The 23,737-nt window shown below is 38.2% G+C and overlaps 1 protein-coding gene across 1 annotated transcript in view; it reads left to right on the top strand.

Annotated features, from left to right (window-relative positions):
• Nucleotides 1-23,737, top strand: part of DGKK (diacylglycerol kinase kappa) — a 182,360-nt gene that overhangs the window by 70,020 nt on the left and 88,603 nt on the right. The window contains exons 5-7 of the mRNA XM_032331531.1: nt 7,243-7,378; nt 7,847-7,953; nt 8,274-8,396. Coding sequence (XP_032187422.1) covers nt 7,243-7,378; nt 7,847-7,953; nt 8,274-8,396 — 366 coding nt within the window. The remainder of the gene's footprint in view (nt 1-7,242; nt 7,379-7,846; nt 7,954-8,273; nt 8,397-23,737) is intronic.

The following is a 23,737-nucleotide window of genomic DNA, read 5'->3' as shown; positions in this document are numbered from 1 at the left end:
CCTTGTATATATAGACCATATCTGCTTTATCCATTTGTCTGTTGAAGGGCATCTTGCCTCTTACCACAGTTTGGCAATTGTAGCCATTGCTGCTATGAACATTGGGGTACAGATGGCCCTTCCTTTCACTACATCTGTATCTCTGGGGTAAATACCCAGTAGTGAAATTGCAGGGTCATAGGGCAACTCTATTTTTAAGTATTCCAAAGTTGGTGCAGCCACTTTGGAATACTTAAAAATAGAGTTACCCTATGACCCTGCAATTTCACTTGTATTCCCACTTGCACCAACTTGTATTCCCACCAATAGTGTAAGAGTGTTCCCCTTTCTCCACATCCTCTCCAACACTTTTTGTTCCCTATCCTGTAAATTTTGGCCACTCTTAATGGTAAGGTGATATCTCAAAGTGGTTTTAATTTGAATTTCCCTGATGGCTAATGATGATGAAGTCCTAGCAACAGCAAGCAGATAACAAAAAGAAATAAAAGGTATTCAAATTGGCAAAGAAGAAGTCAAACTCTCTCTCTTTGCAGATGACATGATACTTTATATGGAAAACCCAAAAGACTCCACCCCCCAAACTACTAGAACTAATACAATTCAGTAATGTGGCAGGATACAAAATCAATGCACAGAAATGAGTTGCTTTCTTATACACTAACAGTGAAACTATAGAAAGGGAAATTAGGGAATCAATTTCATTTACTATAGCACCAGGAACCATAAGATACCTTGGAATAAACCTGTACTCGAGGAACTACAGAACACTTATGAAATAAATTGAAAAAGACACAAAAAGATGGAAAAGCATTCCATGCTCATGGATCAGAAGAATAAACATTGTTAAAATGTCTGTGCTGCCCAAAGCAATCTACACTTTCAATGCCATCCCAATCAAAATTCCACTGGCATTTTTCAAAGTGCTGGAACAAACAATCTTAAAATTTGGTTAGAAACAGAAAAGACCCCGAATCACAAAGGAAATGTTGAAAAAGAAAAACAAAACTGGGAGCATCACATTGCCTGATTTCAAGCTTTACTACAAAGCTGTGATAACCAAAACAGCATGGTACTGGCACAAAAACAGACACATAGACCAGTGGAGCAGAGTAGAGATCCCAGATATGGACCCTCAATTCTATGGTCAAATAATCTTCGACAAAGCAGGAAAAAATATCCACTGGAAAAAAGTCTCTTCAATAAATGGTGCTGGGAAAATTGGACAGCTGTGTATAGAAGAATGAAACTCAACCATTCTCTTAAACCACACACAAAGATAAACTCAAAATGGATGAAAGACCTCAACATGAGGCAGAAATCTATCAAAATCCTAGAGGGAGAACAAAGGCAACAACCTCTTCAACATGGGCCACAGCAACTTCTTTCAAGACACGTCTCCAAAGGCAAAGAAAACAAAAGCAAAAAATGAACTTTGAGACTTCACCAAGATCAAAAGCTTCTGCACAGCAAAGGAAACAGTCAACAAAACAAAAAGGCAACCCCCAGAATGGGAGAAGATATTCCCAAATGACACTACAGACAAAGGGCTGATATCCAAGATCTATAAAGAAGTCCTCAAACTCAGCAGTCAAAAACCAAATAATCACATCAAGAAAAGGACAGAAGACATGACCAGACACTTCTCCAAAGAGGCCATACAAATGGCTAACAGACACATGAAAAAATTTTCATCATCCTTAGCAATCAGGGAGATTCAAATCAGAACCACATTGAGATACCACCTCACACCAGTTAGAATGGCCAAAATCAACAAGGCAGTAAACAAGTGTTGGAGAGGATGTGGAGAAAGGGAAACCCTCTTACACTGTTTGTGGGAATGCAAGTTGGTGCAGCTGCTTTGGAAAACAGTGTGGAGATTCCTTAAGCAATTAAAAATAGAGCTACCCTATGACCCTGCAGTTGCACTACTGGGTATTTACCCTAAAGATACAGATGTAGTGAAAAGAAGGACCATCTGTACTCCAATGTTCATGGCAGTATCAGCATGGACAGGACTGGAGGAGATTATGCTGAGTGAAATAAGTCAGCAGAGAAAGCCAATTATCATATGGTTTCACTTACTTGTGGAGCATAAGGAATAACATGGAGGACATTAGAAGGAAAGGAAAAGTGGGTTGGGGGAAATCAGAGTGGAAGATTAAGTATGAGAGACTGTGGACTCTGAGAAACAAACGGAGGGGTTTAGAGGGGGTGGTGGGGGATGGGGGAGTCTGGTGATGAGTATTAAAGAGGGCACATATTGCATGGAGCAATGGGTGTGGTGCATAAACAGTGAATCTTAGAACACTGAAAAAATTAAATTAAATTAAGATGTTTAAAAAATAAAATAAATAATAAGGTTTAAAAAAATAAAAAGGGGGAAATTCTGCTAGTTGGAACAATGTGGATGAACCTGGAGGACATTATATTAAATTAAATAAGCTAGACACAGAAAGACAAATACTGCATGAGCTCACTTATATGTGGAATCTTAAATAGTCAGATGCTTGGGTGGCTGAGCTGGTTAAGTGTCTGTTTTTGGCTCAGGTCATGATCCTGGGGTCCTGCTATGGAGCCCTGCATTAGTCTCCTTGCTCCCTGGGGATTCTGCATCTCCCTGTCTTTCTGTCCTTCTCCCCCACTTATGTTCTCTCAATCCCTCTCTCTCTCAAAGAAATAAAATCTTAAAATAATGAAATAGTCAAACTTATAGAAGCAGAGAGTAAGTGGTGGTTACCAAGTGCTAGGAGAGGAGGAAATGAGGAGATGTTGGTTAAGGGATACAGAGTTTCAGTTACACTGAATGATGAATGAGTTGAATAAGTTCTGGAGATCTAATGTACAACAATGTGCCTATAAGTAATAATCGTTCATTGTATATTAAAATTTGCAAAGAAGGAATATCTTGAGTGTTCTTAATACACACACACACAGAGAGAAGGAAAGAAAGAGGTAACTATCTGAGGTGATGAATATATTGATTAATTTGATTTTGGGTATTTATTTCACTGTATGTATGTGTGTACATATATAGGTATATCAGATCATCAAATTAAATTAAATATATATAAATTTTAATTGTCAAATGCACCTCAATTTTTACAGTTCACTTTAAAAAGAAAATTAGTTTCTTTCTGGTGGATAGACTAGATGAAATCTAACATTCTTTTCAATTTGAGAAGTTTATGATTCTAAGATTTAATTAAGCATATGAGAAAACTGAAACTCAGAAGAGTTCAGTTGCTTTGCCTGAAGTCACAGATTATTATTGCAGAATTGAGATTTCAGATCTCCTAACTCTTAATCCATGCTCCTGGAAGAACATCTTAAATTCTGACTAATTAATTATTTTCATTCTCTCTTCTAGTCCCCACCACTTGTGATTATGTAGCAGTCTAACACACAACTAGTGACATAAATTCAGACAACTAGATTGTGTAGGGCATCATATAGATTCACGTTGGCCAAATGATTCTCCAGCTCATGCATAGTGGCTAATAATCTGCTCAGGATGAACACATTTTACACTTGTTGTCCTAGCATAATTACTAATAACTTCCCATTTCACTGTTAAAGTGCCATGATTTGGATGCTATGGTTACCTTACCAATGGCCAACCCAGCAGGCCCTAACATTTTGTAGTTACTAAATCTTGATGTAACAAAGCTGTTGAGTTTAAGTTGCAGCAAAACCAGTGATTTTGTTATAAGCCATCCCAAACAAGATTCCTTTAAGGAAATAGATCATTAGAAGATTTTGTGCCTTATGGGATGTTTCATCTGAGATTCATGCACTTTGCAGATACTTAATGCTATTAAGTTCTCACATTTGGATAGTGCTGTAGAGTTTACAAAATGCTTAGACTAACAAGACCTTCTTTAACTAATAGAAAAATAATTACTGTACCCATCTGGGTTTTGGATTGTGCTGAGAGGGATTGAGGAGATTGAGGAAATAGTCTTAACTACCCTAAAACAACAAAGAGTAATTGGATTGATAGTCTTTGTATGAATGTATTCACCTAAATATTTTAGAGGGGATAAAAATAAAACACAAAACCCAACAACCACACACTGAAAGCCTTAAGTTAAACTGTCTTCCTTAGCATTCAGAGATCAGTGGTTTGTATACATGCCAGTTTTTCATCTGTCTTCAAAATGGATTTTTAATCTGTGTCAACTATTAGAAAAGCCTGTAATGATATACTGTATTGGTTTCCTAGGATTCCCATAGCAAATTACCCTAAACTGAGTGAATTAAAACAACAGAAACTTATTCTCTCACAGTTCTGGAGTCCAGAAATCCAAAATCAAGGTGTCAGCAGAACCATGCTCTCTCTGAAGCCTCTAGGGGAGGATCCTTCTTTGCCTCTTCTTAGCTTCTGGTGTTTGTGTACATTCCTTGGCTTGTTGAACATATTATTCCAATCCCTGGCTCCATAATCACATGGTTGTCGCCTCTGTGTCTACATGCTCTGTATCTTCACATGGTGTTCTTCTCTGTGTGTGTAGCTGTGTCCAAAATTCCCTCTTATTATAAGGACTCCAGTCATTGGATTAGGGCTACGTGTGGTCTATTTCAGTATGACCTCTTTTTAAATTGACTCTATCTGCAAAGACCTTATTTTCAAATAAGGTCACATTCACAGGTTCTGGGGAATAAGACTTGAATGTATTTGGGGGGAAAAACAGTCTATCCTATGCCACACCCACAAAATTCACAGCCTTCCTACATGCAAAACACATTAATTCTTAGCTCAAAATCTTACTTCTAAATAATCTAAATCAAGAATGGATGAGATTTTTTGTATGACCCATCTTGGGTAAAAGCTTCTCTCTATTCGTGGACTTGTAAAACCTAGAAAACAAGTTTTCTGCCTGCAATATACAATGTTGTGACAGGCATAGGATAGACATTCCCCTTCTGAAAGAGAAGAAATGGAAGGAATACAAGGGTATTCCCAGGGTTGCTGAACTAAGGCAAACTGACAACCCCATAAAGCAAATTCTATTAGGTTTCCAGGCCTCAGAATAATTCTCTGGTGGCTTAATATTCTTTCCTCTGGCCCTATTCTCTTAAGTTCACAGGGTTGGGAGCCCCCACTCTAACCAAAGAAGTGGATCCAGGAATACAGTGGCCTCACCTCCAGGCCACCACTCTCTGGCTTCTGAACCACCCTCAGCATCCCTGCTGACCTCTGAGCCCCCTTAGAGCCATTCTTCAATTTTGTTGAAGAATTCTTCCATTTTGTTGAAGAATAATACATGTTCACAGCCAAGTAACTTTATCAACCTGTTTTCTGACTGTCGAATCCTCAAAGTCTAACAGTCTTCATTTGGTCCCATGTCTGGCCCTTTAGTCCAAGCTGGCAATTTTCTGCTGAGATAGTTTATTGGATCTGTGTGTCACACATCTAATACCTCCAGCAAAATTTATCTAGCCACAATCTTAGGATCTCTCCAGAGCACATTTTCTCATGTTTTGCAATATATGTAGGCTAATAATTTTCCAAATCTTTAAATTCTGGTGACTTTTTGCTTAATAGTTCTGGAATGGACTGAAACTTGCACGTTCTAGGAGAGAACACTTGTCACTCTATAATGAAATGATCTGCTTAAGAAGTTTTCTCCTCCACTAGATTATGAGCTCCCTAGAGGCAAGAACTTTGGATCATTTATCTCTACATCTCCAGTATCTAGCTTCATCAGTGACACAAAGTTGGCTCTTAGTAACTATTGGAAGAGGGAAGGAGGTTGGAAGGAAAGAAGGAACATATTTGTAGAGTTATAATTTAGTGATTTGGGAGTAGAAAGGTGCTGGGAGCTCAGACTGCCAAAGCCAAGACTATGTCAACTTCCTCAGGACTCTTCACCATCTACTCTGATTTTCTTGGGGCTTTGTCAGGGTCTAAGCATGAAAGAAACATTGCAATCAGAAAGTGGTCCCAGATCAGGTGGATAGCACATAGCTAGCATGCCAGAAAGGGTAAGGATGGAAAAGAGAGTGCCATGTGTAGGCTAAAGTTTAGATGGCTAATTCCTGTAAATTGATCAAGGCTGAATACTTAATGTGCTAGAACCCTCAACAGCTCTCTCTCTCTCTAATGGACCACTATTGGCTGGCATCAGGGAGAATATATAGTTCTTTCTAAAGTCTTGTTGTGCCTTTATACACCCTACCCATTATATTTTATAAATATAATCCATTACTTATTGCCAAGAATAAAGAGCTAAATGTGTACACCTATGTCTACACTTGAGAGGAAAGCAGAAAGGAAAAAAAAATCAGACATTCACAGGAATTAGGGAAAAATTGAAATAGTCCTATGGAATGCACACACAGAACAAACTTGGGTGCTTTTGGTGCCCACCACTCCCTTTCTCTTTTGGACCCCAAACTGCTTTCCCCACAGTCATGAAAAGTTAGGCTGTGATAAACAAATGCAACATTTACAGGCAGGTTACAGTAAATGTCAAATTCATGAATTCATGAAATAAGGCACCAAACAGGATATCATTTCATGAAGGCAAGGACTTTGTCTTTTTCATATAGCTCCAATCCCTTGAAAGGTGCTAAGCACATAGTAGTTACTCAGTAAATATTTGTTTAATGAATTTTGAATGAATTAAATTTATTAACCAGGAAACTGCTATAGGTAGTCATAGTATAGCATTCAGGAAAAAATAAATGTTGCAACAAGAAGCCCCTGAGATGAAACTGTTGTGCAGGTAATGCACTACTCTGCTTACCTGGCAGCAGTAAGTCCAGGAAAGGGAATGTATATCTCCAGGAGATAGTTAAAGCATTCCTTAGAGCAAAGTTAGAGATTTCCTGTCTCCTCCCTTTCTTTCCTGGCCAGATGACTTGGATTATCACTATATTTCCAACTGACCACCTCCTTGAGCTGACTACTAAGAGAGAACCAAGGCCAAGTCTATCCGAACTAATTTTGCTTAGACTAAATCAATACAGTGGTTTGGCCAAGCAGTACAGAGATCATTGCACCTGTCTTCCGCTCCAGTGGCAAGATCTACCTTCCTGTTCTTTTTCCCTTTCCAAAACCACTGGGAAAAAAACTGGAGGTGGGAGATTTATTAGATATTGGCTCCAATATTTAGTCTTCCTCTTCACATGCTCTGACACCTAACTGGCCATTTTAGACTTAGAAGCAAATTTTCTGTCTTTCTCTAATATGTCTCTATAATTAACTCTCTGTTCTCTCTTCTCTTTGATTTATTTTAGATACCTGCAGCAGAAAACAACCCTTTTCTTACTGGAATGCACTATTGGTACTCCAGTCACAGCTCCCGGACCCAGCACTGCAATGTCTGTCGGGAGAGCATTCCTGCCTTATCTAGAAATGTTATCATCTGTGAAGGTACCTCTCTGATTACTTTAGAAAATGAAGCCCAGTGGGTGGAGATAGGGGTGAAGGAGCTCATGTGGCTTTAGTGTCATTGATTCATACTAGGTCATTGACTCTAATGTAAGGTTAATTCTAATACTTAACAGACTGAAGAAGAGAGATGGGAAGAAGCTGGCATGAGAGGAAATTCTCATGAATTAATGGAGGGTTGGGTCTGAGAGAATTGGACAACATGGTTACAACAGTTGGAATAACAGAAATCATCTCATTCTTGCCATCAGTTTCCATTCAAGTTATATAGTAGGTAATTTAGCCAGTAAGAATAAAAAGGAACTAGATAATAGGAGAAATAGGCCTTTGGAGGTGAGTCAGAACTATTTAGATGCATCTAAGTTCTAACTTTCAGAGAAGCTTAGGGAAGGGCCTTAGAATCTTGATTGTCACCAGATTCACATCCACCTTCTCTTCCTTTTTTCATAGTGTGCAAAGTGAAGTCTCACAAATTATGTGCTTTGAGAGCAAGCAAAGACTGCAAATGGAATACTTTGTCTATCACTGATGACCTCTTCATGCCTGCTGATGAAGTAGTGAGTACCAGCGTAGAGCCAATCTTTCCTATCTTACCTTTAGCAAGGATACACAGGGGAAGGAAGACTTCTTCCTGTCTCCATGCAACCCAAGTAGACTTCCTCCCTAGGCTTACAATCCAACCAATCTAGAAGAATTAAAGCCCCCTACCTCCAGCTGTCATCACTTGCTAGCATTGGATTGAGGAGGGCAGGACCATGAAGAACATTGTTGAGGTTACTTAATGTCCTCCATGGGGTAGTATAGTTACTCCAGTTGGCCCTTTCTCTCCTTATATCTCTAACTTTTACCTCTTATCTTTTTTTTTAACTTTCAGAAGACTATGCCTCATCAGTGGGTAGAAGGAAACATATCTGTCAGTTCTCAGTGTGCAGTATGTCATGAGAACTGTGGCAGTTACCAAAGACTTCAAGATTTCCGATGTCTCTGGTGTAATTCTACGGTAAGTCTTCTCATCTCCTTGGTACTTAGAGAACTTGACTTCTAGAGAAGGGGTGGAGTTAAGCTATGTGCCTACACATAGATAGAAATATCAGAGACCCTTACCCCAAAATAGATTATGCAGCTTACATAGTGTAGAGCTCAGTATCTTGGCTTTCCAGATATGGTTATGGACTCTTGGAGAGAAACACTTGACTCTCATCTTTAATGGTTCTTAATTGGTGAGGTCCACTAGCAAATGGGAAAAGCTGAACTATGTTATGACAGTATAGGCAATTTAAAAAAATATGTTGAGTCTATCCTTAAGAAACCTTCTCCCTTCCTTATTCACTATTTCCTGGGAACTTATAATCTTTGTTAATTAATAATAGTTGATAATATTAACATATTACTATTGCCACAATGTATTGAGTGTTTGTGTACATGGTCTCATTTAATCCTTTTAACAACCATAAACTAGGCCTCATTGTCCCCATTTACAGCTGAGAAAAGTGAGGTTCAGAAAAATGAAGTCATTTGCTCAAGGTCATGCAGCCAGGAAGCAAAGAGTCTTGATTCATACATAATTCTGAAAAAATCATATTCTTAGCTACAATACTACCATGCTTCTAAACCAGTAGTTCTTAACTGACGGTGATTTTGCCCAACCCACAGGAAACATTTGACAATATCTGGAGACATTTTTGATTGTTACAACTTGAGGAGAGAGGGTGTGCTATGGGCTTGTAGTAAGTAGAGGTCTGGTATTCTACTAAACCTCCTATAAAGCACAAGAGAGTGCAAAACAACTATCCGGTCCAAAATACCAATAGTATCAATGTCAAGAAACTCTGATTTAGACTTTAGCTTTTAGGTGCCCCCATCAAAATAGTGCTCAAACTATTCTGGATAAGAAAAAACTAAAGTATGAGCTTCTTTTTGGAAGACTCTTGGTCCCTCTACCTGCTCCAGTTCATTAGTTTCTCCTGAAAAGGAGCTTGTGCCCTCATCAGGCATTCAAATTTTTCAGCTGTCCCCAAGGAACACCTCTAGATCAAACGGATCTAGTGGTCAGTGAGGGTAGGCACCAAGAACTGTAACCAGTGGAGAAAGAGTTCTTACCTAGCTACCATGCCCAGGGTTCAGAATGGGGTAGCAATCTGAGGAATCCAGTGTTACTGTAGGAGAGGACTTTTAGCATATCTTCATAATTATGGCCTAAAGGGCAAGCTTCTTTTTTTTTTTTAATTAATTTTTTTATTTTTTTTATAAACATATATTTTTATCCCCAGGGGTACAGGTCTGTGAATCACCAGGTTTACACACTTCACAGCACTCACCAAAGCACATACCCTCCCCAATGTCCATAATCCCACCCCCTTCTCCCAAACCCCCTCCCCCCAGCAACCCTCAGTTTGTTTTGTGAGATTAAGAGTCACTTATGGTTTGTCTCCCTCCCAATCCCATCTTGTTTCATTGATTCTTCTCCTACCCACTTAAGCCCCCATGTTGCATCACCACTTCCTCATATCAGGGAGATCATATGATAGTTGTCTTTCTCTGCTTGACTTATTTCGCTAAGCATGATACGCTCTAGTTCCATCCATGTTGTCGCAAATGGCAAGATTTCATTTCTTTTGATGGCTGCATAGTATTCCATTGACAGATGAATGGATCAAGAAGATGTGGTATATATACATAAAGGGCAAGCTTCTAATTAAAAACACATCTAAATGTCCACTGACATACTTTTTAGAGACATAGGATAGACACCATCTTTGTGCTCTCCCTCTGCCACACCCCAAAGTGCCAGTATCTCCAGGAGGGGAAATTTTACATGCATCTGGTATGCTTGAGGTTTTTTGTTTTGTTTGTTTGTTTGTTTGTTTGTTTGCAGCTGTTGCCCAGGTGGTCCCCCTTTATTGCCTAGCTCTGCTGGTCAGCAGGGCTTTCATTCCTGGGTCCTATGGGACTATAACAAATGGAGAGAGGGTTCCTGGCCAACCACCATAAACAGGGAACACCAAACAGCAGGCTGAAAAGAGGCCTATTTGTTTGTCCAGGAGTTTCACCCTGAAGAGCAGGCTTCTGATTCAACACACATCTAGGAGACTACTAAGATGCTCTCTGAGGATGAAAGCCAGTTGGTGTCATTTGCACTCTCCCTCTAACTTGATCCATGTTGCCAGTACCACCCAAAAAGGAGCTTGCACACTTCACTAGCACACCAATATTTGCAACTTCCATACAGGGAACACGGCTAAGTGTCCCAGCTCTGGTGGCCAGTGGGACATACATCTGCAGTCCCACAGGACTATATGTATTTGCATAATTCAAAAGCTGTTTAAGGATCTGGCTTCTAATCACCTGAATTAGGTGCTGATTGAAATCCTCCCCTTTGGGACACTGACATGTTTTGGCACACCCTCAATTACTGGGAGTCACTAGAAATAAAATAGCCTCTTCAGACAATCACAAAAATTTGAGAGAAAATCAAGAGTTAAGGCAGGAGTGAATAATAAGGTCTAGCCCCTACACAAGGCCACACCCTCTAGTCTGAGAGAGGTAGCTATTTAATTGATAGAAATCAATGCAGACTCCTGGGTATTTACCCCAAAGATACAGATGTCATGAAAAGAAGGGCCATCTTACCCCAATGTTCATAGCAGCAATGGCCACGGTCGCCAAACTGTGGAAAGAACCAAGATGCCCTTCAACGGACGAATGGATAAGGAAGATGTGGTCCATATACACTATGGAGTATGATGCCACCATCAGAAAGGATGAATACCAACTTTTGTGCCAACATGGATGGGACTGGAAGAGATTATGCTGAGTGAAATAAGCAGAGAGAGTCAATTATCATATGGTTTCACTTATTTGTGGAGCATAACAAATAACATGAGGACATGGGGCGATGGAGAGGAGAAGGGTGTTGAGGGAAATTGGAAGGGGAGGTGAACCATGAGAGATATGGACTCTGAAAAACAATCTGAGGGTTTTGAAGGGGCAGGGGGTGGGAGGTTGGGGGAGCCAGGTGGTGGGTATTAAGGAGGGCATGTATTGCATGGAGCACTGGGTGTGGTGCAAAAACAATGAATTCTGTTACGCTGAAAAAAAAATATATATATATATATAAAAAATCTTTAATAAAAAAGAAGAAGAAGAAAAAGAAGGCCTTTCCCAACCAAAGGTAATAAAAATATTCAAGCAGAAAAAAAACCACAAGATAATGCCTCAGAAAAAAGTACTTAATGAAATATAGAAGGGCTATTTACCTGATAGAGTTCAAAATAGCGATACTTGGGTGGTTAAGTCAGTTAAGCATCTGCCATCAGCTCAGGTCTTGATCCCAGGGTCCTGGAATTGAGGCCCATGTCGGGCTCCCTGCTCAGTGGGGAGTCTGTTTCTTCCTCTACCTTCCCTCTGCTCATGTTGTACTCTCTCTCTCTTTCAAATAAATAAACAAAATGTTTTTTAAAAAGTTCAATATAATGTCCATAAACATACTCACCAAGCTCAGGAGAAGGATGGATGAACACAGTGAGAACTTCAACAAAGAGATAGAAAATATAAAAATGGGGAAGAAACAAATCAATGGAAAAATATTCTGTGCTCATGGAATGGAAAAATTAATATTGTTAAAATGTCCATACTGCCCAATCCATAAATCTATAGATTTATAGGTTTAATGCAATCTCCATCAAAATTTCAATGGCATTTTTCACAGAACAAGAACAAGTAATCCCAAAATTTGTATGGAAACATAAAAGACCCCCAAGTAGCCAAAGCATCTTCAGAAAGGTAAAGGAAGTGAGAGACATCATGCTCCATCATTCCAAACTATATTACAAATCTTATAGTAATCAAAACAGTATGCTACTGGCAGAAAAACAGACTCATAGGTCAATGGAATGATTATAGAACCCAGAAATAAACCCATTCATATATGGTCAATTAATTTATGAAAAAGCCATGAATATACAATGGGGAAAAGACAGTCTCTTCAATAAATGGTGTTGGGAAAACTGGACGACCACATGCGAAATAATGAAACCAGACCACTATTTTACACCACTCACAAAAAATTAACTCAAAATAGATTGATGACTTGAACATAAGACCTGAAACCATAAAACTCCTAGAAGATAACATGAGCAGTAAGATATTTGGTATTTGTCTTGGCTATATTTTTGTATTTGATACCATAAACAAAGGAAACAAAAGGAAAAATAAATATGTGACTACACTTCTGGGTACTTATCCAAAGAAAATGAAAACACTAATTTGAAAAAAATCTATGCACCAATTTATGTGTGCATATCTAATAATAAAATTTTACCTAGTTAAAAACCGAATGCACCACCATGTTATTTACAATAGTCAAGATATGGAAACAACTGAAGTATCCATGGACAGAAGAATGGATAAGAAAATGTGATGTATATAATAATGGAATATTATCCAGCAATAAAAAATAAAATCTTGCCATTTGCAACAACATGAGTGGACCTGGAGGGCATTTTGCTAAGTGAAATAAGTCAGAAAGACAAATACTGTATGATCTCACTTATATGTGGAACCTTAAAAAAAAACAAACACCAAACTCATAGATACAGAGAATATATTGGTAGTTGCCAAAGTGAGGATTGGATGAAATGCATAAGAAGGGGGTTATTTTTTTAGCCACTGTATACTACAGTATTACTTTTTGATGTAGTGTTCAATGATTCGTTAGTTGCATGATAATGCCCAGTGCTCATCACAACACATTCCTTCCTTAATACTCATCACACCCCATCCCTTACACCCCTTCCCCTCAGAAACCCTCAGTTTGTTTCCCAGAGTCCATAGTCTCTCATGGTTTGTCTCCTTCTCTGATTTCTCTCCCTTCAGATTTCCCTCCCTTCCCCTGTGGTCCTTCCTGCTATTGCTTATGTTCCACAAATGGGTGAAACCATATGATAATTATCTTTCTCTGCTTGACTTATTTCACTTAGCATAATCCCCCCAGTTCCATCCATGTCGATGCAAATGGTGGGTATTCATCCTTTCTGATGACTGAATAATATTCTATTGTATATATGTACCATATCTTTTTATCTATTCATCTGTTGAAGGGCATTTCAGCTCCTTCTGCAGTTTGGCTATTGTGGACATTACATCTGTGAAAATTGGGATGCAGTGCCCTTTGTTTTCACTACATCTGTATCTTTGTGCAATTGCTGGGTTGTAATGTAGCTCTATTCTTTAACATCTAGAGGAAGCTCCATTCTGTTTTCCAGAGTGGCTGCACCAGCTTGCATTCCCACCAACAGTGTAAGAAGATTCCCCTTTCTTCACATCCTGGCCAACACTTGCTGTTTCCTGTTTTGTTAATTTTTACCATTCTAACTGGAGAAAGGTGGTATCTCATTGTAGTTTCGGTTTGTGTTTCCCTGATGGCTAGTGAAGTTGAGTGTTTTTCATGCGTCTGTTAGCTATTTGTATGTCTTCTTTGGAGAAGTGTCTATTCATGTCTTCTGCCCATTTTTTTGATGTGATTATCTGTTTTGTGTGTGTTGAGTTTGAGTAGTTCTTTGCAGATCTCGGATATCAGCCCTTTATCTGTAGTGCATTTGCAAATATCTTCTCTCATTCTGTGGATTATCTTAGATTTGTTGACTATTTCCTTTGCTGTTCAGAAGTTTTTTTGTCTTGATGAAGTCCTGAAAGTTCATTTTTGCTTCTGTTTCCCTTGCCTTTGGAGACATGTCTGGAAAGAAGTTGCCATGGTTGATGTTGATGAGGTTACTGCTTATATTCTCCTCTAGGATTCTGATGGATTCCTGTCTTGTGTTGAGGTCCCTCATGCATTTTGAGTTTATCTTTGTGTATGGTGTAAGAGAATGGTCGAGTTTCCTTCTTGCGTATGTAGCTGTCCGATTTTCCCAGCCCACTTATTGAAGAAACTGTCCTTTTTCCATCGGGTATTTTTTTCTGCTTTGTCAAAGATTAGTTGACCATAGAGTTGAGGATCCATTTCTGGAATATCTATTCTTTTCCATTGTTCTATGTTTCTGTTCTTGTGCCAGTACTGTGCTGTCTTGGTGATCACAGCTTTGTAACATAGCTTAAAATCAAACAATGTGATGCCCCCAGCTTTGTTTTCCTTTTTCAACATTCCCTTGGTGATTCAGAGTCTTTTCTGGTTCCATACAAATTTTCTGTTTGTTCCAGCTCCTTGAAAAAATGCCAATGTATTTTAATGGGAATGGCATTAAAAGTGTAGATTTCTCTGGGCAAGATAGACATTTTAACAATGTTTGTTCTTGCAATGTATGAGCCTGGAATGTTTTTCATCTTTTTGTATCTTCAATTTCTTCCATAAGTGTTCTGTAGTTTCTAGAGTATAGATTCTTTACTTCTTTCGTTGGATTTATCTCAAAGTATCATATGGTTTTTGATGCTATTGTAAATGGAATTGATTCCCTAATTTCTCTTTCTACAGTTACATTGTTAGTATATAGGAGAGAAACTGATTTCTATGGATTGATTTTATGTCCTGCCACATTGCTGGATTGCTTTATGAGATCTAATAATTTAGAGGTGGAGTCTGTTGGGTTTTCCACATAAACTATGTCATCTGCAAAGAAAGAGTTTGACTTCTTCTTTGCCAGTTTAGATTATTTTATTTATTTTTGTTATCTGATTGCTGGTGCTAAGACTTCTAGCAGTATATTGAACAATAGTGGTGAGAGTTGGCATCTCTGTCACGTTTCTGACCTTAAGGAAAAGCTAAGAGCTTTTCCCCATTGAGAATGACATTCACTGTGGGCTTTTCATAGATGTTTTTTATGACATTGGGGAGTGTTCCCTCTATCCCTATACCCTGAAAAGTTTTAATCAGGAACAGATGTTGGACTTTGTCAACTACTTTTTCTGCATCACATGAGAGGATCATATGATTCTTGTATTTTCTTTTATTAATGTGCTCTGTCACATTGATTGATTTGCAAATATTGAACCACCCTTGCATACTAGGAAAAAATCCCACTTGGTTGTGGTGAATAATCCTTTTAATGTACTGTTGGATCTTATTGGATCTAATGTACATTGGATCTTGTTGAGAATTTTGGCATCCACGTTCTTCAAGGTTACTGGTCTGTAATTCTCCTTTTTGATGGGGTCTTTGCCTGATTTGTGGATCAAGGTAATGCCTGCCTCATAGAATGAGTTTGGGAATTTTCCTTCTGTTTCTATTTTTTGAAACAGCTTCCACAGAATAGGTGTTATTTCTTCTTTAAATATTTGGTAGATTCTGATGGGAAGCAGGGAATCTGGTCCTGAACTTGTATTTTTTGGAAGGTTTTTGATTACTATTTCAATTTCATTACTGGCTATTGGTCTATTCAGATTGCTTATTTCTTCCTGTTCCAGTTTTGGTTGTTTGTAAGTTTCTAGGAAGGTGTGCATTTCTTTCAGGCTGCTTAATTTGTTGGCATATCATTGCTGGTAATAATTTCTAAGAATTGCTTCTATTTCCTTGGGGTTAGTCATGATCTCTCACCTTTTATTCATGATTTTGTTAATTGGGGTCCTTTCTCTTTTGTTTTGGACAAGTCTGGCCAGTGTTTTATCAGTTTATTAATTCTTTCAAAGAATGAGCTTCTAGTTTTGTTAATCTGTTCTACTGTTTTTCTGGTTTCTATTTCATTGGTCTCTGCTCTAACTATTATTTCTCTTCTCCTGCTTGGTTTACATTTTATTTACTGTTCTTTCTCCAGCTCCTTTATGTATAAGGTTAGCTTGTGCATTTGGGATTTTTCTAATTTTCTGAGAGAGACTTGGATGGCTATGTATTTCCCCCTTAGGACCCCCTTTGCAATATGTCATAGATTTTGGACTGAAGTGTTTTCATTCTCATCAGTTTCCATGAATTTTTTAAGTTCTTCTTGAATTTCCTGGTTGACCCAATCATTCTTTAGCAAGATGCTCTTTCACTTCCAAGTGTTTGAATTCCTTTCCATTTTTTTTCTTGTGATTGAGTTTCAGTTTCAAGGCAGTGTGCTCTGATAACATGCAGAAAATAATCTCAATCTTTTGGTATTGGCTGAGACCAATACCAAATACTGTGACCACATACTGTGACCCAGTACGTGATCTGTTCTGGAGAAAGTTCCATGTGCATTCAAGAAGAATGAGTATTCTGTTGTTTTCAGTGGGAATGTTCTGTATGTATCTATGAGGTCCATCTGGTCCAACATATCATTCAAAGCTCTTGTTTCTTTGTTGATCTTCTGCTTAGATGATCTGCCCAATGCTGAGAGTGGAGTATTAAAATCTCTTACTATTCATGTATTACTGTCGATATGATTCTTTATTTTTGTTAACTGCTGGCTTATGTAGTTTGCTGCTCCCAGGTTAAGGGTATAGATGTTTACAATGTTAGATTTTCTTGTTGGATAGACTTTTAAGTATGATATAGTGTCCCTCTGCATCTCTTAATACAGTCTTTACTTTAAATTCTAATTTGTCTGATATGAGAATTGCTACCCCAGCTTTCTTTTGAGGTCCATTGGCATGAAAAATGGTTCTCCATCTCCTCACTTTCAGCCTGGAGATATCTTTAGTTCAAAATGTGTCTCTTATAGACAGCTTGTGGCTGGGTCCTGTCTTTGTATCCAATCTGCAACTCTGTGCCATTTCATGGGAACATTTAGGCCATTCACATTGAGAGTAACTACTGAAATATATGTATTTATTGCCATCCTATTGTCTGTACAATCCCTGTTTCTATGGATTGTCTCTGTAAATTTCTGGTCTATATTACTCTTGAGGTGTTTCTTCTTTTATAGAATCCCCCTTAATATTTTTTTTTGCAGGGCTCGTTTGGTGTTTGCATATTCTTTTAATTTCTGCCAGTCCTGGAAGCTCTTTTTCTCTGTCTGTTCTGAATGATAGCCTTACTGGATAAAATATTCTGGCTGCATGTTCTCATTTAGTACCCTGATTATGTCGTGCTAACCCTTTCTGGCTTGCCAGGTATCTGTGGACAGGTCTCATGTTATTCTGATGTTCCTCCCTCTGTATTGTAAGAAATCTTTTCCCCCTGGTAGCTCTCAGGATAGCTTCATTGGTTCTAAGATTTGCAAGTTTTACTATTGTATGCCAGGATGTTGGTCTGTTCTCATTGATCTAGGGAGGGTTCTTCTCTGCCTCTTGGACACAAATACTTATTTCCTTCCCTTGGATTAGGGAAGTTGTCAGCTGTGGTTTACTGAAATATACCTTCTAGTCCTCTCTCTCCACTCCCTCAAGGATCCCAATAATTCTGACATTGGAACATTTCATGGCATCATTAATCTCTCTGAATCTCTTCTCATGGGTTTTTAGCTGTTTATCCCATACCTTCTTGGTTGCCTTCCTTTCTATCGTTTTATCATCTAAATGATTAATTCATTCTTCTGCCTCCATTACCCTAGCTTTAGAGTATCCAGTTTAAACTGCATCTCATTCATAGCATTTTTAAGTTTGGCCTGATTAGCTCTCATTTATGCCTATATTGTCACTCATAGTTTTCTCAAACCTAGCTATTGACTTCATAATTGCTACCTTGAAATCTCTCTGACATCTTACTTATATCCATATCCATTAGGTCTGCAGGAGAGACCACTCTCCGTGGTTCTTTTATTTGTTCAGAGTTCCTCCTTCTATTCATTCTGTTGAGGGGTGTTGAGGGGATGTACAGAGTTCAAAATATCGACTGCAACCCAGCAAAGATGCACCTTAGGAAGATCCAAAGCCGTCAGAAACCACCACAGAAAAAGCAAAGCCAAAATGAAACTCAAGAATAAAATTTATAAAATTAAAGAAGAATTTAAAATTAAAAATTGAAAGAAAGGGAAGAAAAAACAGGGGGGTGAAGTGTGGTGGGGGCTATAATCTCTCCGTGTTGGCAAGGTAGGGTATTTCCATTCTTCTTAGGTGTACTTTGCTCTGTTTGTTAGAGGACACAAATTCCCAGAGTTACAGGGAAAATAAAACTGGTAGAAAAAAGGTTTACATTGAAGCATTTATCTATATAAAAAATATACCTGTAAAAAAATACAAGTTAAAAACCTACTATAAAATATGTTATATTAAACATCTAGTTGAAATGAGAAAAAGGTAAAAAGAAAAAACATAAAAGAAAGAATAAAAAGAAAAAAAGTTGTATCTGAAAAATACCCAAGCCATGAGGCAATGCCTGGAGTTCAATATATTATTTTGCCCTGGCATTCGAGTTTTATAGTTTTATGGGGGCCGTAGGGTTGTCATCCTCTTGTTCTTCCAGCCTGTCTTCTGGGGGAGGGGCCTGCCATGCTATTTTTCAGGCAACACTGTCTGGGCTCTGTGGAAACTGTTTTTTTGAGCCTTTGTTCTCTGGAGATTTTCTGTGCCTTTTCTGAGGGTCAGAACAAAATGGCTGCACCCAGACCTCTGTCCCAAATCACAGTCTGCTCTTTCTGAACCCTCCAGAACACAGTCTCCATTTCTGTAAGTGCCACTGAAAACTGGAGCTTCCTGCATGCAGTGTGTGCCCACAGCAACCTTCTTAGCAGTCTACCCAGGGGCCCTGCTTTTTTCTGCCTTTTTTGCTTCTAAAACCTCGAGCAATCCCAGGTTCATGCACATTCCCCTGCAGCTCCTGGATCCTGTTTGAGCACTGTTATAAAGCCCTTCCTGGTTGCTACCAGTCTGCAAGTTATCACCCAGTTCCCCGGCACAGGGCACTATTGTGCTCCAGTGTTTTGTCACTTCCCAGGTGCCAGCTTATGGTGGCTCCCTCCCCCTTCTACTTCTCTTCTGATAACTGTTCACAGATTCATGAGTTCTCCCTTCCTACCTTGGGATAGATGGTGCTTTTCTGCTTGTAGGGACCCAGATGCATATTCTTATATCTTAGCTTGATTTTGTGGATATTCAGAATGGTTTGGTTGATATCCAGCTAAATTCAGGGGACCTGTTAAAAGAGTCCCCTATTTATGAACTATCTTGCCTAAAGGGAGGTTTATTCTGAAATAAATCAGTCATGGGATGTAATGTACAATATCATGACTATAGTTAATAATACTACATTACATATTGGGAAGTTGATAAGAAAGTAGATCTTAAAAGTTCTCATCATAAGAAAAAGATTCTGTAATTATATACAGTGACATACATTAGCTAGACTTATTGTGATGATCATATCACCATTGTATTTAAATATCAAATTATCATGCCATACACCTGGAACAAATATAAAGTTGTATGTTGACTATACCTCAATAACAAAAGAAAGAAAAGAGCAAATAGAAGTCATAAAACTGAAGAACATAATAACTGAACTACAAAATACACTAGAGGGATTCAACCTAGACTAGGTGAAGCAGAAGGAAAGATCAGTGAATTCAAAGACAAGACAGTGGAACTCAATCAGAACAGCAAAAAGAGAAAAAAAACGAGAATGAAAAAATGTGAAGATAGCTGAAGGGACTATGAGACAACATCAAGTGAACCAACATTCTCATTATAGGGTCCCAGATGGAGAAAATAGAGAGAGAAAAGGGAACAGAAAACTTATTTGAAGAAATAATGGCTGAAAACCTTCTTAACCTGGAAAAGGAAACAGACATACAGATACAGGAAGCACAGAGAGTTGCAAATAAGATGAACCAAAGAGACCCACATAAAGACACATTACAATTAAAATATTAAAAGTTAAAGACAAGAAGAAAATGTTAAAAGCAAGAAGAGAGAAACAACTTTTTATGTACAAGGGAACTCCCATAAGACTACAGCAGATTTTTCAGCAGAAAATTTGCAGACCATAAATGAGTGGAACAATATATTCAAAATGCTTAAAGAGCAATGGCCACAGTCGCCAAACTATGGAAAGATCCAAGATGTCCTTCAATGGACGAATGGATAAGGAGGATGTGGTTCATATACACTATGGAGTATTATGCCTCCATCAGAAAGGATGAATACCCAACTTTTGTAGCAACATGGACGGGACTGGAAGAGATTATGCTGAGTGAAATAAGTCAAGCAGAGAGAGTCAATTATCATATGGTTTCACTTATTTGTGGAGCATAACAAATAGCATGGAGGACAAGGGGTGTTAGAGAGGAGAAGGGAGTTGGGGTAAATTGGAAGGGGAGGTGAATCATGAGAGACTGTGGACTCTGAAAAACAATCTGAGGGGTTTGAAGTTGTGGGGGGGTGGGAGGTTGGGGTACCAGGTGATGGGTATTATAGAGGGCACGGATTGCATGAAGCACTGGGTGTGGTGAAAAAATAATGAATACTGTTATGCTGAAAATAAATTAATTAATTAAAAAATGCTGAAAGAAAAAAACTTCCAAACAATACTCTACACAGCAATATCAATCATAATTGAAGGAGAGATAAAGAGTTTTTCAAACAAAAGCTAAACAAGCTCATTACCACTATACTGGCCTTATAAGAAATGTTAAAGAGGGGGCACCTGGGTGGCTCAGTCAGTTAAATGACTGACTCTTTTATTATTATTATTATTCTTAATTTCAGAGGTAGAATTTAGTGATTCATCCTCTGTGTATAACAGCCAGTGCTCATTACATCAAGTGCCCTCCTTAATGTCCATCATCCAATTACCTGTTCCCCCCACCCACCTCCCCTCTGGCAACCCTCAGTTTGTTTCCTAGAGTTAAGGGTCTCTTATGGTTTGCCTCCCTCTCTGTTTTCATCTTTTTTTTAAATTTTTTCTTTCCCTTCTCCTATGTTCATCTGTTTTGTTTCTTAAATTCCATATATGAGTAAAATCCTATGGTATTTGTCTCTCTCTGACTGACTAGTTTTGTTAGCATAATACCCTCTAGTTCCATCCATGTCATTTCAAATGGCATGATTTCATTATTTTTGATGGTTGAGTAATATTCCATTGCATCTGTCCATACATACACACACACCCCCATCTTTATCTGGAATATCTGGGCTCTTTCAATATATTGGCTATTGTGGAGTATGTGACTCTTGATTTCAGCTCAGGTCATGATCTCAAGGTCATGAGATCAAACCCCATTTTGGACTCTGTGCTGATTGTGGAGTCTGCTTGAGATTTTCTCTCTCCCTCTCCCTCTGCCCCTCCCCACCGAAGAAAAAAGAGAAGAAGTGCAAAAGGGACTTTCTTAAGCTGAAATTAAAGGGCACTAATTAGTAAAATGAAAGCAAATGAAAAATATAAGTCTCACTGGTAAGGGTAAATTCAGAATAATCTAACAGTGTAAAAGTGATGAATTAATCACTTATAAAGCTATTATGAAGGTTAAAAGACAGAAGTAATAAAAGCAACTATAACTATAATTTGATAAGTGATACATGGCATAAAAAGATGTAAATATGATATCAAAAACATAAAACATGTGGGAGAGTAAAATATAGACCTTTATAAGCATTCAAGCTTCAATTGTTATCAACTAAAAACAGACTGTACAAAAGTTGTTATGTGTAAGCCTCATGGTAACCACAAAACAATAACCTTAATAGATACACAAAAGATAAAGAGAAAGAAATCTTCATATACCACTACAGAAAATCTTCAAATCACAAAGGAAGAGAGCAAGGATAAAAGGAACAGGGGAACTACAAAACAGCAGAAAGCAATTCAAAACAACAATTACATACCTATCAATAATTACCTTAAATATAAGTGAACTAAATTCTCAACTCAAAAGACATAGAGGGAGTGGATGGATTAAAAAAAAAAAAAGACCCAGTTATATCCTGCTTATAAGAGACTCATTTCAGGGGTACCTAGGTGGCTAAGTGGGTTAAAGCCTCTGCCTTCGGCTCAGGTCATGATCCCAGTGTCCTGGGATCGAGTCCCACATCAGGCTCTCTGCTCAGCAGGGAGCCTGCTTCTCTCTCTCTCTCTCTCTCTGCCTGCCTCTCCGTCTGCTTGTGATCTCTGTCTGTCAAATAAATAAAATCTTTTAAAAAAAAGTATTTTAAAAAGAAAAAAGAGACTCACTTCAGATATAATGATACACACAGACTGAAAGTAAAGGGATAGAAAAAGATATTCCATCCAAATGGAAATCTAAAAAAGGAGGGGTAGTTACAATTATATCAGACAAAATAGACTTTAAAATACAGACTGTAATAAGAGACAAAGAAGGTAATTATGCAATGATAAAAGGGACAATCCAACAAGAGAACACAACATTTGTAAATATTTATGCACCAACATAGGACCACCTAAGGGGGAAACACACTGTAACACAATATTAAGGGATTTAAATACTCCACTGTCATCAATAGATTATCCAGACAGAAATTTAATACAGAAGCATTGGTATTAAACAACACATTACACTATATGGATTTAATAGCTATATGCAGAATATTCCATCCAAAAGCAATAGAATATATATTTTTTTCAAATACACATAGAACAGTTTCCAGGATAGATCATATGTTAGACAACAAAACTAGTCTTAATAAATTTTAAAAGATTGACATCATATAAAGCATCTTTTCTGACAACAATAGTATGAAATTAGTAATCAATTATAGGAAGAAAACTGGAAAAACCACAAATATGTGGATATTAAACAACTTGCTACTGAACAACTAATGGGTCAAAGAAGAAATCAAAAGAGAAATAAAAAAATACCTTGAGACAAATGAAAATGCAAATACTGCATACCAAAACTTATGGGATGCAGAATTCTGAGGAAATGGTGCTATAGGAGGAACCCTGAGCTCACCTCATTCCACAGACACACTGAACGAACCACCACATCAGTACAGCTAATTCAGAAAATGACCCAAAGACTGGCAGAAGAGACCTTCCACAGTTAATTGTGGAAAGGAGGCCATAATGAAAAAAATAAGAGGGGCAGAGCCACAGGTGGGAATCAAACCCCTGGTTAGACTAACCACAATTGGAAGAGACACCTCAAGTACAGAGAAATAAGAGGATCAGGCCCTACCACCAGGCACATCAGGCATGGAAGACCTGAAACTGGGAAGACAAGTTCCCATAATATTTGGCTTTGAAAACCAGAGGGGTTTAACTTCATGAGTTTTTACAATCAGCAGGGCTTAATTCTGAGTACTTTAGAAATCAGTGGGTTTAGCTCCAAGAGAATCGGATGGTGATTGGAAACTAGATCCCTGCTGTTAAAGAGACAGTATAACAAATAACCCAGCTGAGATACAGCACAGAAGCAGAGTCTGAGAAGTACCTGGGCTGTATAAGTGGAGGAGACTTATTAACTAATCACAGAACATAAACTGGAAGGGAAGGGATCATTAGGAGACTTCTCAAAGAACAAAAGAGCTGGTAGATGTCTTTTTCTCTCACATTCTCCA

The sequence above is a fragment of the Mustela erminea genome, chromosome X, assembly GCF_009829155.1.
Source record: "Mustela erminea isolate mMusErm1 chromosome X, mMusErm1.Pri, whole genome shotgun sequence".
Taxonomy (NCBI): Eukaryota; Metazoa; Chordata; class Mammalia; order Carnivora; family Mustelidae; genus Mustela; species Mustela erminea.
This window is presented reverse-complemented; position numbering and strand designations above follow the sequence as displayed.